We start from the raw sequence: 15,868 nt of genomic DNA, 5'->3' as shown, positions 1-15,868 counted from the left end.
TCTTCTAATACAACTTGATTTACTAAAAAGGGTTGGATTTGGCCTGTCAGCCATGTGGCTGACCCATGTTTTACATTCAAAAAAGAAACACCTAGTGTTCAGATTAAATGTTTTCTAGGCAACAAGATAACTATCAAAGGGTGAACATGCCCCTAAATGCATTGTTGTTGCAAAAGCCCATGGGTTTAAAAAAAGCTGTTATAAGGAGCATGATAAAAGAACATACGATATTACCACTTGATATGGTTTGGATCTGTGTTCCTACCCAAATTTCAGGACCAATTATAATCCCCAATGTTGGAGGTGGGGCCTGGTGGATGGTGACTGGTTCATGGGGGTGGATCCTCCATGAATGATTTAGCACCAGTCCACCCCCCACCCCCATGCCCATACTGTCCTTGTGACTGTGAGTTCTTGTGACATCTGGTTGGTGAAAAGTGTGTAGCACCTTCCTGCTTCTCTCTCTTGCTCCTGCTCCCACCAGGTGAGACGCCTTGTTCCCCCTTTGCGTTCCACTATAATTGGAAGCTTCCTGAGCTTTCTTAGAAGCGGAAGCTGACAAGCTTCCTGTACAGCCTGCAGAACTGTGAGCCAATTAAACCTCTTTTCTTTATAAATTACCGAGTCTCAAGTATATCTTTATAGCAGTGTGAAAACAGACTAATATACCACTAAACATTCTGAATCTTTGCAAATCCATACGAAATTAGACACAGTACATGTACTCTAGACATGAACAAACCTGAAGAGTTATGTATACCCATGTAAGATTATGGCAACAAAAAGAAGGAGCAATTAGTTTTCTCAGATGGACAGGGCCAGAGTGGCACTGTGTTGCCCCATCTCGAAGGAGTGGTTAATTAGGTGGGAATGGTATTCAGGGCAAAGAGAAAAGCAAATGCAGTATGACAAATCATGGTGTATTGCAGTATAGCAAGTAGTTTACAAAAACTGGAATGCAGTATTCACTGGGAGAAAACTTGCTTCAGTTTCTTCATTTTAAGATGAGGATATAAGCTGGGCGTGGTGGCTCACACCTCTAATCCCAGCACTTTGGGAGGCAGAGTTTGAGACCAGCCTGGGCAACATGGTGAAACCCTGTCTCTACTAAAAATACAAAAATTAGCCAGGTGTGGTGGTGCGCACCTATAATCCCAGCTACTTGGAATGTTGAGGCAAGAGAATCTCTTGAATCTGGGAGGCAGAGGTTGCAGTGAGCTGAGACTGCACCATTGCACTCTAGCCTGGGCAACAAGAGTGAAACTCCGTCTCAAAACAACAACAACAACAACATAAAAAAATTAGATGAGGATATAGTCCTTACCTCATAGTGTGTTGTGAAAATTAAGAAGTTAATCTATATAAAGGATTTAGATTTATGCCTGGTACACTGTAAGTACTTACCATATGTTAGCTATTATTAATATTATTATTTTTAAAAGAACTTTGAATTTTACCCTTGAGATGACAACCATAAAAACGTTTTAAGCAGGTAAGTGACATCAGATTTAATTTTCAGATCAATGACACCGGTAGTGAGTGGAGGGTAGACTGAAGGGGGTTGAACTTGATGGCAAAGAGCCAAGTAGGAGGCTATTTACTATTCATGGGAGAGATTTGAGGGGCTGCACTAAGTATAGAAAGGGATGGATTGAAGAGCTATATGTGAGGCAGAATCACCAGCACTTGGTAAGGGGGAGGGACAGGGAACAACTCTACATGCCTCCCTAAGTTTCATTCACAGGCAAATAGAGAACACAGTGGAAGGAATCACTTTCGAGGAAAAGTTAAAGGTCAGTTTTGACTTCTGTTGAGTGGAAGATCTAAAGGACATCAAAGAGGATAATTCTAGAAGGTTTGAGGCTCAGAGGAGACAAATGAGCTGGAGAAACAGACCTGGCCACTGGCCCCCTGATGGCTCAAGTAGATGCTGTCAAAACTGGAGAAAAGAAAGTGCCTGGCACATGCTGGGTACTCACTAAGTGTATGCTAAATTCACACTTACTGGGTAGTTTGTATGGTATATATAGCTAATTTTTAGAGAGGATAAATAGCCACCTCTCAGCTCTTTTAGTTTTTCTTTCAGAATAGACTTTTTTGAGTCAATTTGGCTCTTCATCAATTCTTCGTGATTGTGAGTCCAACTCCAAGGGGAATTTCCTGCAATGTCAATCATGCCTGGTGTTAATTTGGTGCTATTTTTGTTTTATCACAGACATTTAAATCTCATCCCCTGTTGTAGCTGGGGCTTCATTTGGCCAATGAGAAGGATGTTCTGGCTCTGAAAGCTTAGCTGTCTGCTTATTACCTATTCCCACTTTATGAACTGTCCCAAGTTGTGTCTACAGCCAACAATAAACTTGACTTGGTTAAGCGTTCCAGAAAATGAGGGGCATCAGAGTTGCATGCCTCTTAGAACTTACGAAAGCAGCCCAACCAAATAAACCTCAAAGTTGTTTTGCCAGGGATAGAGGTCTTTGTCCTCCAAGCAGTGGGACATCTGGATGTCTGCATGAAGCTTCCTTGGTTTGTTTCATAAATAAATGCCACCCCTAAGTGTCACTAGTCTGGGATGAAATGTCAAAGAACTGGGAGACCCCAACATGGCTGGATAATCACCAGGTCATCATTCACCACTACACTACTTCTAATTCTGTCCTCCCCAGCTAGAAACTGTCATTCTCTTGGAAGACGGCGACTATGACATATCTCATTTGAGGAAGCTGAGAGAGGGCACGTACACTCCCTGGAATAGGGAGAATCAATAGAAGGAACTAGAACTGTGATTTATTTCCTAATAAATGTGTGACTGGGAAAGAAGCCCGGGAGGATGCTCATCCTACTAAAACAGTCCCGTTCAGTTTAAGTTAAATACATTTTATTTATTCAAAAAATAATTTTTAACATTTCCAAAATGTTTTAAAAACCAATGTTTTGTTTTTCTGCAGGTTCATGAGTTTTGGTAAAATATAGATTATCAATCCTAGTTCTATATTTATGGCATAGGAGATGAGATTTTTATTAAATAATCACAGCAAAATATTTATTACAATAGAACAATTTGGATGTCACAATGAAAAGAGTCAGTGGGATTTTCCTCTATTTTTTTGTTTTTTTGAGACGAAGTCTCCCTCTGTTGCCCAGGCTGGAGTGCAGCAGCGAGATCTCGGCTCACTGCAACCTCTGCCTCCAGGGTTCAAGCGATTCTCCTGCCTCAGCCTCTTGAGTAGCTGGGATTGCAGGTGCCCACCACCACACCCAGCTAATTTTTGTATTTTTAGTACAGACTGGGTTTCACCATGTTGGTCAGGCTGGTCTCGAACTCCTGACCTCGTGATCCTCCCACCTCGGCCTCCCCGAGTGCTGGGATTACAGGCGTGAGCCACTGCGCCTGGCCAATTTTCCTCTATTTTATGTGACAGAGATAGAGAATTTGGAGGCAGAATACAACAGGACAAAGGATATTCACATTAACTTTTCAATCTTTGAGGGACAAGAGATATTAATCTTTTGTAAGCACTGTTCAAAAATTCGATTTTGCTTACTGTGCAAACTCCTAACATGATTATCTAAATTAAAAAAAAAACCAAACCATATTTTACTCATGTGTGAATAACAGAAGCTAGTATTTTTCCCTTCAACTATTTCCCTACACAGTGTCAGACTTTTTTGAGTTTATTTGAAATGTATTCATGGAGAACATTCAATATAGGAATCTTAATCAGAATGGGATATAATGGGAGGTGAGGTCACCAAGATGGCAAAGTAGGAGACACCAGCCTTTATTCCCCCCCAACTAAAAAACAAATACAGACAGCTATTCACAAACCCAAATAGCCCAGAGAGAGCTCCAGGGCCCATTGAAGAATCTGCAGCAACACAATGGAGCAAAAGAAACGAAGAATATCTACATAGGACAGGATCACCTGTGAGGTCTACATACCTGAGGCACAAGGAGATAGCTAGGAACAAAGAAGAAAGGCAGATGCTATGGGTATCGGCCATGCAGCAGGAACTACCATAGTTTCCAGAGGCCTGCTCCCTAGAGGACACTGGCATCACTTGCCACTGAGGTAAACAACAGCCCTTCTGCTGGGGAACCCCAGAGAGGGAGATGCATCTGAACATTCACCACCATCCAAGAAGCAGCTACTCTTGAATTACTTTGGGCAAAGCTCTGCCAATTCTCCCATGGCCCAGTGAGCCCTGATCCTGAAGCCACAGTTGTTCTGCTAGTGTCCACACTGCAGCCCCAGGCTCTGTGGCTGCACTGGGCCTGCCCCGACACTAGAACCATTGCTATAGTTCGTTCATGCTCCAGGCCTCAGAGCCACGCCTTTATTGTGCATGCCCCATCTCCAGGCCCTGGATCAGCTGCAACAGAGAGCTAGAACCTACCCCAACTCAGGAGCTGCTCTAACTCTACGCATGCTTCTGCTCCTTTCCTTGGCTCTAAAAGCTACTTCACAAGCATCTGGGCCTCACATACTGCTACCAACATGGCAGCAGAGGTACCTATGTCCCAAGCACCAGCTCAGCTGCCATAGAGACCTAGGCACCACTCTGTCCCTAGAGCTGCATTAACTCTGAGCACATCTGTGCTCCCATTCTTGGCTACTTCAGCTGTCTCACAAACATTTGGTACCTCGCATTCTGTTATCAATACAGTAGCGAAATATCTGTGCCCTAAGTCCTGGGGTTTTTAAACTGTCCTAGATCCTGTAGCCATAGTCTCTTCCACTCATGCTTGTGCTTCAGTCCTCAGCTCCACAGCCACTCTACAAGTGCCACTGCCGCTGCAAGTGAGCCTATGAGTCAGAACCAGTGCCAAGGGGCATTCAACTTCTGCAATGAGAGAAAAATCAGGATGACCTTGGCAGCCATACCCAAAGACCCCAACATGCCTCACTGCCACTATAGATATCTACAGCATTAGCTACTGAGGAGCACTGGAATCTTTGCCAACACTGACCTTGGTGGGCTGATCTGCACAGGGAATATATAGCTGGTATCCTCAGTAGTCCCAGAACTGCTATATCCCACCAAGCAAGTACCCTCACACCTTCCTTCCCCCATAGAGGAAGCTGAAACCAGCCTGTAAAGTCCGCAAGAGGTGACTGGTCCACAAAATGCACAGGCATTAATGTAAGTCAATAAGAAACTGAAAAATGAAGAGGACATAATACCACTAGAAGATCACAATAATCTCCCAGTAGTAGACCTGGATAAATAATTCTAAATAATTGTTTTACAGAAGCTCAGTTAACTTCAATCAAACACAGAGAAATAATTGAAATAACATTTACAATGACCAAGTGGGATTTATCCCTGGGATGCAAGGATGATTCAACATACACAAATCAGTAAATGTGATACTCCACATTAACAGAATGAAGGACAAAAACCATATAATCATCTCAATAGATGTGAAAAAGGCATTTGACAAAATTCAATGTAAAAAGCTTCAACAAATTACATGAGGATTGTACCTCAACACAATAAAGGCCATACATGACAAGTCCACAGCTAACATTATACTCAATGATGAAAAGTTGAAAGCTCTTCCACTACAATTAAGAACAAGACAAGGATGCCCACTCTCCCCACTTCTATTCAACATACTACTGGAAGTTTTAGCCAGAGCAACTAGACAAGAGAAAGAAAGAAAAGACATCCAAATCAGAAAAGAAGTAAACTGTCTCTGCAGATGACATAATCTTATATATTCAAAACCCTAAAGAGACTCTATTAAAAAGCTGTTAGAACTAATAAACAAATCTAATAAAGTTGCAGGAAAATCAACATAGAAAAATCAGTAGTGTTTCTATATGCTAACGGTGGTCTATCTGTAAAACAAACTAAGAAAACAATCCGATTTACAATAGCTAAGCAAAACAATAAAATATTTAGGAGGTGAAAAAATCTACATGCTGAAAACTATAAAACACTGATGAAATAAATTGAAGAATACACAAAATAAATGGAAAGATACCCTGTGATCATGGATTCAAAGAACTAATATTATTAAAATATCCATATTATAAAAGCAAACTACAGATTCAATATAATCTCTATCTAAATTCCAAGGACATTTTTCCCAGAAATAAAAAAATCCATCCTAAAATTCATATGGATCCACAAAAAACCTTGAATAGCTAAAGCAATCTTGAGCAAAAAGAACGAAGCTGGAGGCATCACACTACCTGATTTCAAAATCTACTACTAAGCTATAGTAATCAAAACAGTATGGTACTCACATAAAAACAGACACATAGACCAAAAGAACAGAACAGAGAGGCCAGAAATAATCCACGCATTTATGGTCAATTGATTTTCAAGGTAGATGCTGAGAACACATGAGGGAAAACACAGTCTCTTCAATAAATGGAAAACTAGATATCCATATGCAAAAGAATGAAACTAGACCTTCATCTCACACCATATATAAAAATCAACTCAAAATGGATTAAAAACTTACGTGAAGTCCTAAAACTGTAACACTTCTAAAAGAAAAAATTCCATGATATTGGTTTTGGATGTAACAACCCCAAAAGAACAGGCAACAAAAATAAAAATAGACTAATGGAATTATATCAAACTAAGAAGCTTCCGTAAGCAAAGGAAACAATTAACAAAGTAGACAATCTATGGAATGGGAGGCTACATCTGCAAACCATACATCTGGTAAGGGCTAATATCTGTAACATAGAAGGAACTCAAACAAATCATAGTAAGGAAACAACCTGATTAAATTGGGCAAAGGACCTGAATAGATATTTCTCAAAAGAAGACATACAACTAGCCAACAGTTATATGAAGAAATGCTCAACATCATTAATTATCAGAGAAATGCAAATTAAACCACAAGATACCCTTCCCACCTGTTGGTGGGAATGCAAAATGGTGCAGCCATTATGGGAAAACAGTACAGAGGTTCCTCAGAATATTAAAAATAGAACTATCATCTGATCTAGCAATCTCATTACTAGGTATATATCCAAAGGACATAAAATCTGTATATCGAAGAGGTATCTACACTCCTGTTCATTGCAGCAGTATTCACGATAGTCAAGATATGGAATCAAGCTAAGTGTCCATCAACAGATGAATGGGTAAAGAAAATATGGTATATATACATGATGGTATTAATACTATGCACCCTTAAATAATAAAAAAATCCTGTCACTTGCAACAACATGGAGAATATTATGTTAAATGAAATAAGCCAGGCACAGAAAGACAAACACTGCATGATATTACTTACATGTGGAGTGTAAACGAGTAAACAGAGAGTAAAATGGTGGTTACCAGAAGGTGAGGATTGGGGGGAGTGGGCTGATTTTGGTCAAAAGACACAAAACTTCTGTTAGGAACAATAGTTTTAAGAGATCTATTATACAACATGGTGACTACAATTTATAATATATTACATATATGAAAATTGCTGAGAACAAATTTTAAGTGTTCTCAGCACAAAAACAAGTAGGTGACGTAATACATGTCCAAATAGCCAGATTTAGCCATCCCACAATGTATACATATATCAAAACATCATATTGTACAAGATACATACAATATTTACTTGTAAACGCTGGCCCCGGAGCACCCTATGTCGCAGTATCTGTCTTTGATTCCTGCCCCATCACGTTATTTATCGCACCTACGTTCAATATTATTACTCAGCATGATTCGTTAAAGCGTGTTAATTAATTAATGCTTGTAGGACATAACAATAGCAGCAAAATACCCACGTAACTGCTTTCCACACCAACATCATAACAAAAAACTTCCGCCAAATCAATTAAAAAAATAGGGTGCAATCTTTTTTTTTTAAGAGATGGGGTCTCGTTCTGTCATCCAGCGGGGAGTGCAGTGGTGCAATCATAGCTCACTGCAGCCTTGAACTCCTGGGCTCAAGGAATCCTCCTGCTTCAGCTGAATAATCTTAAAGAACAATAAGATATTTCGTGAATAAGTCTAGCTAAGTTAAAGGTAAGAATCAACATGACTGCTGAAGAGCCCACTCAATAAGCTGACAATTGTTAAGTAACTACTATAGCATGTGGTACATAAATGTTAGTTCCCTGTCCTCCCCTTTTATCCAAAAAACTCACCTTCAGAGTTGGAGAAGATCCAACATAAATGGGCGGAGGATTTCCTTGCCAGCCCTCAAGACGGTAGATATGTCCAACACGAGAACAAGGAACAAATAATAATTTGCCACCACACTGCCATATCTATGAAGGAAAAACACGTTGTGAAAGTTGTTTCAAATACAAACATAAACCATAACTGAAAATTTATCTTGTAAGTGTAAATCTAAAATCTAAATTATATACAGTGTCCACACAGAATTCTTAAACTAAACAAATCCTAAAATAATTCGCTTTTAAAAGCTCATGTAACAACCAAGAAGGCAACAGGGAATACAGTATTAATAATAAACTGCTACTAAGGGGCCTCTTACTGTGTACTCATAGCCCCTAGCAACTTTCTCCCAATATAACCTTGCAAAGTCATGTGGATTCTTTATTCCTAACTCATTAATCATTTCCATTGCTAATATATTTCCTACTTGGGTGATTATTATAATAAACTCCTAACTGGCTTCTTCACCTTCAGCTTCTCTCTACTCAACTATCCTTATTTATAGCAAGAGATTATTATAGCTGAAGGGCAGCTTTGGGTCATGTTATTCCCTTGCTTAATATCTTTGATCGTTCTCCACTGCTTATCAAATTAAATAAAAATCTCTTAACTCAGCTTTAAAGGCTCTCTTCAATATGGCCCTAATACACCTTCCCATTTTATCTTCTTAGATGTCTTCCTTATTCATGTTGCTTGATTCTGCCAAAGTGTGCTCCTTGCTGTTCTGTGAATATGTTCCTTGTGTTCTCTTCTTTGTACTTTTCCCCAGGCTACTTGCTTAGAAGTCCCCCTCCCATCCCTTATCTGTGCTTACTAACATCATACCCATCTTCCTACTTCTGCCGCAAATTCTGCATCTAGCATAACGCTCGCTCTTTCTTTTTTTTTTTTGAGACGGAGTCTCGCTCTGTCCCCCAGGCTGGAGTGCAGTGGTGCGATCTCGGCTCACTACAATCTCCGCCTCCCAGATTCAAGCAATTCCCCTGCCTCAGCCTCCCGAGTATCTGGGAATACAGGTGTGCACCACCACACCTGGCTAATTTTTTGTATTTTAGTAGAGATGGGGTTTCACCATGTTGGCTAGGATGGTCTTGATCTCTTGACCTCGTGATCCGCCCATGTTGGCCTCCCAAAGTGCTGGGTTTATAGGCATGAGCCACCGCGCCTGGCCGACGCTGTTTTTTAAGCACACCAACTGAATGCCATTCTGCCTTCTTGTATTATGAATTTAAGTATAATTCTAATATCTTCTTATCAAGTTCCTTGAGAGCAACAACTGGTTTACTCCTCTTCTATCCCTCACAGTGCTACGCACAGGACATTTAAGACAAGAGGTAATGAATACCTGTTTAACTCAAACTCTGATATAGTTCTCTCTCTCTTTCTTTTGGAAAATGGGGGTAGGAATAGGGGTTGAGGTGGGGGCTGGAGCATGGAAGATAGTATTGCTCCCAGACTGCTTTAACAACAGGGTAGGTGCTGCAGGAAGACAGCGCCAAAGTCAGCCTGAGGATGCAGTCATTGTGGGGCTCTGCTTCTTTCTTGAATCATGTCCTACAGTGATAAAGGGTGACTGTGTCAGTGGGTGGTCAACTGTGGCCCTAACGCATGCAGATTCTTCCAAGGGCTTCTATAATAAAAAGCTCCAATATATAGAAAGTTGGGGTGTGGGGGTAGATATTTTCATTTCTAAAGCTTGCTAGCCACAATTTTGAGCTGAGCCCTGTAAATATATGGTAAGTTTGGAGCTTGCATTTTGCCTTATTTTTTCCTCAAAGGCATCCATTTTCATTAAATCATTCTATACAATTTGGAGAAATGCATGATATAATTGTGGGCTTTTTTCCCCCACAAAAAACTAGCTTTATCTGAAAGCCACAGAAGTTAGTAACGACTTGGAGAATTCCATCTGTTGAAATAAAATGTTACCTTGTATGAGATCTCAAAGTTTTCACCACCCCAAATCTGGAGACCTGGATCATAGAGACCCAATTCAAAGAAGAACTCTCGTTCAATGGCAAATAATCCCCCAGCCATGGCTGGGGACCTAAGAAAAAGAAACACTGCAATAACCATTACAGACAAACCCCCAATAACCCTTCACCAATAGGCAAGAAGCCTTGTAGAATACAGCCTGAAAATGCATAGAAGAGACAAAACTGATGGCCAAACATTAAGAAATTATAAAGCCTTTACAAAAAAAGAAAAAAATCTGTTCATAATTCCCTAACGAATTTACCACAATTTCTAACTGAAACTATAGTTCATTACAAAATAGAGCATTGTTTGAGTTCACCATTAGAGGGCGCCTTGGTACCTCTGTGGATTTAAAAATTAAGCCTTAGTTTTAGTTAAAATAGAATTTTCTCTTTCACTCTTAAAAACACTGAGCCATACAGCCGTGGTCTGCTAACTGCTCCTGCATTGATTTATGAGTCATTCTTGGGTGAACAAAACCATACACCATGGAAGTAGTCTGTCATTTTTTAATTTTATAGCTCAGGGGCTCGCCAAATAACAGTGTAAATCATTGTAGAACAACCACAGTTCATTCAGAGTTTGCAAATGTAGCACAGAAATGACACAGGAGAATTAGATATAGATATTTACTGTGCCAGGAGGTAGGAATGCAAAAGGGTGACCTGTGTATCTGTGGGGCTTCTTGAGTGGATCTTAAATTGGACACTTTTTAGGTCCAAGAGAAAAAAGATTTGGTAGCTTCTTAGGGACAAGTCACTCCCACCATTGGGAGAAATTACAGCAGAATTTATCTTGCTCCCTGCTCCCCTCCCCTGAACAATTAATTACTAATCCATCATGATTCTTAAATTTTAGGGTATTCAGTATTATTAGGGTAACTTCATCATCATACATAATATTCAATCTACTCAAATAGGTTCAATGGAATCTATTTCAAGGTTCCATTGATTCTACCTTGAAAAAAAAATCTTTTTTTTTGAGACATAGTCTCACTCTATGGCCCAGCCTGGAGTACAGTGGCATGATTGCGGCTCACTGCAGTCTTGACCTTCTAGGCTCAAGCAGTCCTCCCACCTCAGCCTCCTGAGTAGCTGGGACTACAAGCGCACACCAACACATCCAGCTACCTTTTTATGTATTTTGTAGAGATGGGGTTTCGCCATGTTGCTCAGACTGGTCTAGAACTCCTGGGCTCAAAAGTTCCACCTGCCTAGGCCTCCCTAAGTGCTAGGATTATAGGCATGAGCCACCGCACCCAGCCTTGAAAATACATCTTGAATCTGCTGACTTATTTCCAACTTCACTGCCACCAGCCTAGACCAGGCCAACACTGCTTGGACTTTCCAATATCTCCCGAGCTTGTGTCCTTTATTGTCTTCTGCCCCCTGCTCAAGGCTAATCACACAGGGGCCAGAGCAGACTCCTCCACATGCGCCTGCATGATACCAGCCTCTCTCGGCTCTCTGGGCTCACCATGGTCTCTCTTCCTGTTGAGTCCTTCACGGCTCTGCTCCCACCGGGAACGTGCCAGCCTCCTTTCTGTCTTAAGGCCTTCATTCATGTTATTCACGATCCTGAAGTGTTCCTTCTCCTTTTCCACAGAATTGGTCCCTCATCCTTCAGGTCTCAGCCTAAATGACACTTTGTCAGAAGGGCCTTTCCTGATCTCCCAAGCTGGATTAGGTTCATCTTTCCATAAACTCATGTACTCTGTGATTTTTCTTCATACTACTTATCACAGCTGCTGTTCCAGAGTTTTGTTTGTTTTGTGAGACAGGGTCTCACTCTGTTGCCCAGGCTGCAGTACAGTGGCACAATCATTGTTCACTGAAGCCTTGAACTCCTGGGCTCAAGCAATCCCTCTGCCTCAGTCTCCTGAGTTGCTGGGACTACAGGCACGTGCCACCACACCAGGCTAATTTTAGGGTTATTTATGTAGTTATCTGTTTAATTTCTGTCTGACTCACAGTATTTTAAATTCAATGAGGAAACATATCTTTAAAAATGTATCCCCAGGAAACAGTGCTTGGCATACAGTAAGCACTCAATAAATGTTTGTTGAGTGGATAATGAATCAAGAAATATTTTCAATACTAAAAGAAAATAGCATCAGAAAAAAGGTGTTCTCTCATGCTTTTTCTTCTTAAAATATGCTGCCTAACACAGTAACAACACTATTACATTTTAGGTGATATTTTCATGTCACCTTTATTTAACTGTCATTTAAGATTATTCTGTTATAGCTGTGTCTTTTTTTGTTTTTGTTTTTGAGACCAAGTCTTACTCTGTTGCCCAGGCTGGAGTGCAATGGCGTGATCCTGACTCACTGTAACCTCCACCTCCCAGGTTCAAGCGATTCTCCTGCCTCAGCCTCCCAAGTAGCTGGGATTACAGGCACACACCACCACGCCCAGCTAATTTTGTATATTTAGTAGAAATGGGGTTTCACCATGTTAGCAAGGCTGATCTCGAACTCCTGACCTCTGGTGATCCGCCTGCCTCGGCCTCCCAAAGTGCTGGGATTACAGGTGTGAGCCACCTTGCCTGGCAGCTGGGTTTTTTTTTCTTCAAATATATTCCCATTCATCTCAGTATATACTTGAAAATGCATCTTAACATGGTCACCAGTGAGTTAATTAACAGATAACCTCCCTTTAATTTTTCTAGGTCACTTTAAAAATTTTCTTTACTGGCCTATGGAATTAACAGAAATATAAATTTGCTCAGCACCCTTTATTTTTTTTCTCCCACAGTTATTTGTTAAGTTAAGCACGTAAGCAGTTGATTCCTGGACTATTCTGAATAAGAAATTTACCAAAAAAAATTTGGTAAATGTCCAATTAAGCTACTATGATTAATTAAGTGCTATAACTTCTTTATGTTTGCCATTCAGTATCTTGATATCATGACATGCCCAAATCCCACAGCGTTTCCATAACATTGGAAGCACCTTCCCAAAACAGAGTTCTAACATTATCAGCAGTGTAACAGGGAGAGAGAGACCAAAAGCAGAACCATAGGATCAGAAAAATAAGATTAGACACATTCAGGAGAAGGCTATACTAACACTTGAGCAAACATTTCATTTGGGGTCACTTTTTACAGAGACAGTAAAATGTTCTAATTACAAGATCAAAAGAAGAGAGTAGCATAAGTTGTTCTACTGAAAGAACCACAAGAAGGGACAAAAGCTGATTTTTGAATAGAGTTTTCTTTTAATCAATCACTTTTCTGAGAATGAAGCAATAAAGGATTCTATGTAACATTTTTTAAAGTCATGTATTGTGATTCATCAGATTTAACTAGTACAAAATTAGTATTTGAGAGTTAACATAACAGCAAAAGGGGAGAAAAACCCAGAAATCTCTTGCTAGTGCCCTTCATTGTTAACATTATACCCACGGCATGAACGTGGAAATAAAAGTCTTGGTTGGATTAAAGTAATTTATGTATTTTAAATTTATAGAATGACACTGTCATCAAAAGAATAAAATTTGATGTCTAATCCAGTAGGACAGGATAACTAAGATTTTCTTTTTTTTTCACTTGTACGTGGAACAAATGCCATATTACATTATTTTTCTTTCCCCAATGAAAGTGTGTACGTCTCAGTATTGGACATCACATTTAGGGTAAAAGCAATTACAATGGAGCAAATGGAACAGATTGAAAGCTCTGAAACAGTATAACGAAAGATGTTCTTTCAGAATCTGAGACAACATCTACAGTTTTAATAACGAATCTTTAGCTTGGCAAGAGGTTAATAGGTTAGCAGCAACTGGAGAAAAGAAAAATATGTAAGTGATTTAGTGATTACCGATACGGTTCAGTTTTTGTCTTTCTCAGTCTCTTCTCTTGAGGGGTCAGAGGCACCCGTTTCCAGAGCATACTCCAATCCCATGCTCCTCGGGCATACCCATCTTCATCACCACCCCCTTGGGGTATAATTTCATATGTGTTGCCATTTATGACATCTATAAGCGGCACAGTGCAAATGGTTCTGTATTGTGTTGATGACGGCAGCAAAGATCAAATGGAAGCGTATGTATGGACCCACACATTTATACGAGTTCATGGGGAAGAAAAAAAAAAGAACTTAGATAAACATTCAACATAAGAAAATAAAGTAATAGTCTTTACCGATAAGGTTCAGTTTTATGTTTTCTTTTGGCCTTTTCCTTGTGGCTTAGAGGAATACGTTTCCATAGTAAACTCCAGTCCCAGGCCCCTCTGGCAAAACCATCTTCATCCCCACCTTGCTGTGGTTCAATGGAATAATCATTCCCATCTATGTAATCTATTAGAGGCACAGTACATGTAGTTCTGAAACATTTACAGAAAATGAAAAAGCATTTAAGAACCCAAGACTAGTTCAGCATGCCTAACTACGTTATCTCTTTTTGTTGTTGATTTGTTTGTGCACTAGGGGACTTTAATATCTAATGGGAAATAGAGTAAATGAATGTCCCATAAAAGCCAAAAAGCCTGTTTACGTAAGGGCAGGAGAGAGGAGGCTTCCCCCTAGGCTTACAGACAAATGTCAGGGACAAAGAACTATATCACTGAGCTTAACAGAGTTTTCTCCTTTTCACTTTGGTCCTAAAGGCAACTTTCTTTTGGTAATTTTACCTTATTTATAAGATTTTCTTGCCTGTTATTTTCCCTATCACCCATGAAAAAGCTCACGTGTGCGTGTGCATGCGTGTGCGTGTGTGTGGGGTCACAGATAGTACTTGCCACATTCTTAGCGGTTCTCTCAACCCTTTGTTGCTTTCTATTTCTTGGGAACAGTTATGAAAATGTGTTTCTGTACTTTTACTTGATCTTCCTCACTCCTCTAACTGCAGAAAACAGCTTTTATTGCAAAACAAAAAAAAAAAAGGTATTGTTGCTTTAAAAAAAAAAAGCAAAAAAAATCCCTCAAAACTTGCTGAAGAACTTCAGAAGTGGTCTGAGAATTTGGATCAAAAAATCTCTTATATTTGGGCTTCACGAAAATGCTAGTACTCTATAACCAATTAGATGTCAAAGTGACATTACAAAGATTATCTGGTACCCTGCTTGTTGCAATGTTCATCTCGTCAGAAAGGATTTTAAAATCTATTTTCCTAAAATGAAAATGACAGCTTTTTATATCCAGGTCAAGCTGCTTTTCAGAAGTTTAAAAACCAAGGAAAAGGGAAAACCTACAGCGCTTAGAACTTTAATATGGAGGAAGTAAAGTCCAGAAAGATGCTTCCTTCTCTCCAGAGTGTGAACTGCAGGGTCATTGTCAGATTCGTGGAATCTGCCACTGGAATCTGGAAAACCACTTCCTCACTGCCCAGAAGCCTGCTGGTATTCACCTAGAGAAAGTTACCTGACACTTGGTCAGTTAACTGTCCTCACTTATGATTTTCACATTCCTAAATACATGGTGCAGTGTAAACTTTCCCAGGGAGGCCTTGGTCTGACAGTTTATTAGCTATCTGATTTGGGGAAAATTACTTAATTTCTCTAAGCCTCAGTATCCTCTTCAGTCAAATGGGGCTAATAATCTCTATCTTGCAGGGTTGCTGTGAGGATTAAATCAGACAGCATGTGAAAAATGTTCATGATCGGCCTTCACATTAAATCCTCTCATGATTAAATCCTCCAAAGTTCTGCCTTTGATTCATGCCATTTGCCATTTGCCACATGGACGTGTTTTATTTTCCTAATTATGGACTAGAAGCAAGGAAGGCTTTTGGAGATAGAAAAC

The 15,868-nt window shown here is 39.9% G+C and overlaps 1 protein-coding gene across 5 annotated transcripts in view; it reads right to left on the bottom strand.

Annotated features, from left to right (window-relative positions):
- Positions 1-15,868, bottom strand: part of GALNT7 (polypeptide N-acetylgalactosaminyltransferase 7) — a 155,008-nt gene that overhangs the window by 11,947 nt on the left and 127,193 nt on the right. For 3 of the 5 annotated variants that reach the window (XM_003823418.7, XM_063603995.1, XM_063603993.1), the window contains 3 exons: positions 13,946-14,128; positions 10,078-10,195; positions 8,115-8,237 (listed from right to left, as the gene is read on the bottom strand). In XM_003823418.7, the coding sequence (XP_003823466.3) occupies positions 8,115-8,237; positions 10,078-10,195; positions 13,946-14,128 (424 nt within the window). Of the gene's footprint in view, positions 1-8,114; positions 8,238-10,077; positions 10,196-13,945; positions 14,129-14,268; positions 14,452-15,868 lie in introns of all 5 variants that reach the window. The other 2 variants (XM_008977069.5, XM_063603994.1) reach the window with 1 other exon arrangement.

This window comes from Pan paniscus, chromosome 3 (genome assembly GCF_029289425.2).
Source record: "Pan paniscus chromosome 3, NHGRI_mPanPan1-v2.0_pri, whole genome shotgun sequence".
Lineage (NCBI taxonomy): Eukaryota > Metazoa > Chordata > Mammalia > Primates > Hominidae > Pan > Pan paniscus.
The sequence above is the reverse complement of the archived record's forward strand: the minus strand, read 5'-3'. Positions and strand labels throughout refer to the sequence as shown.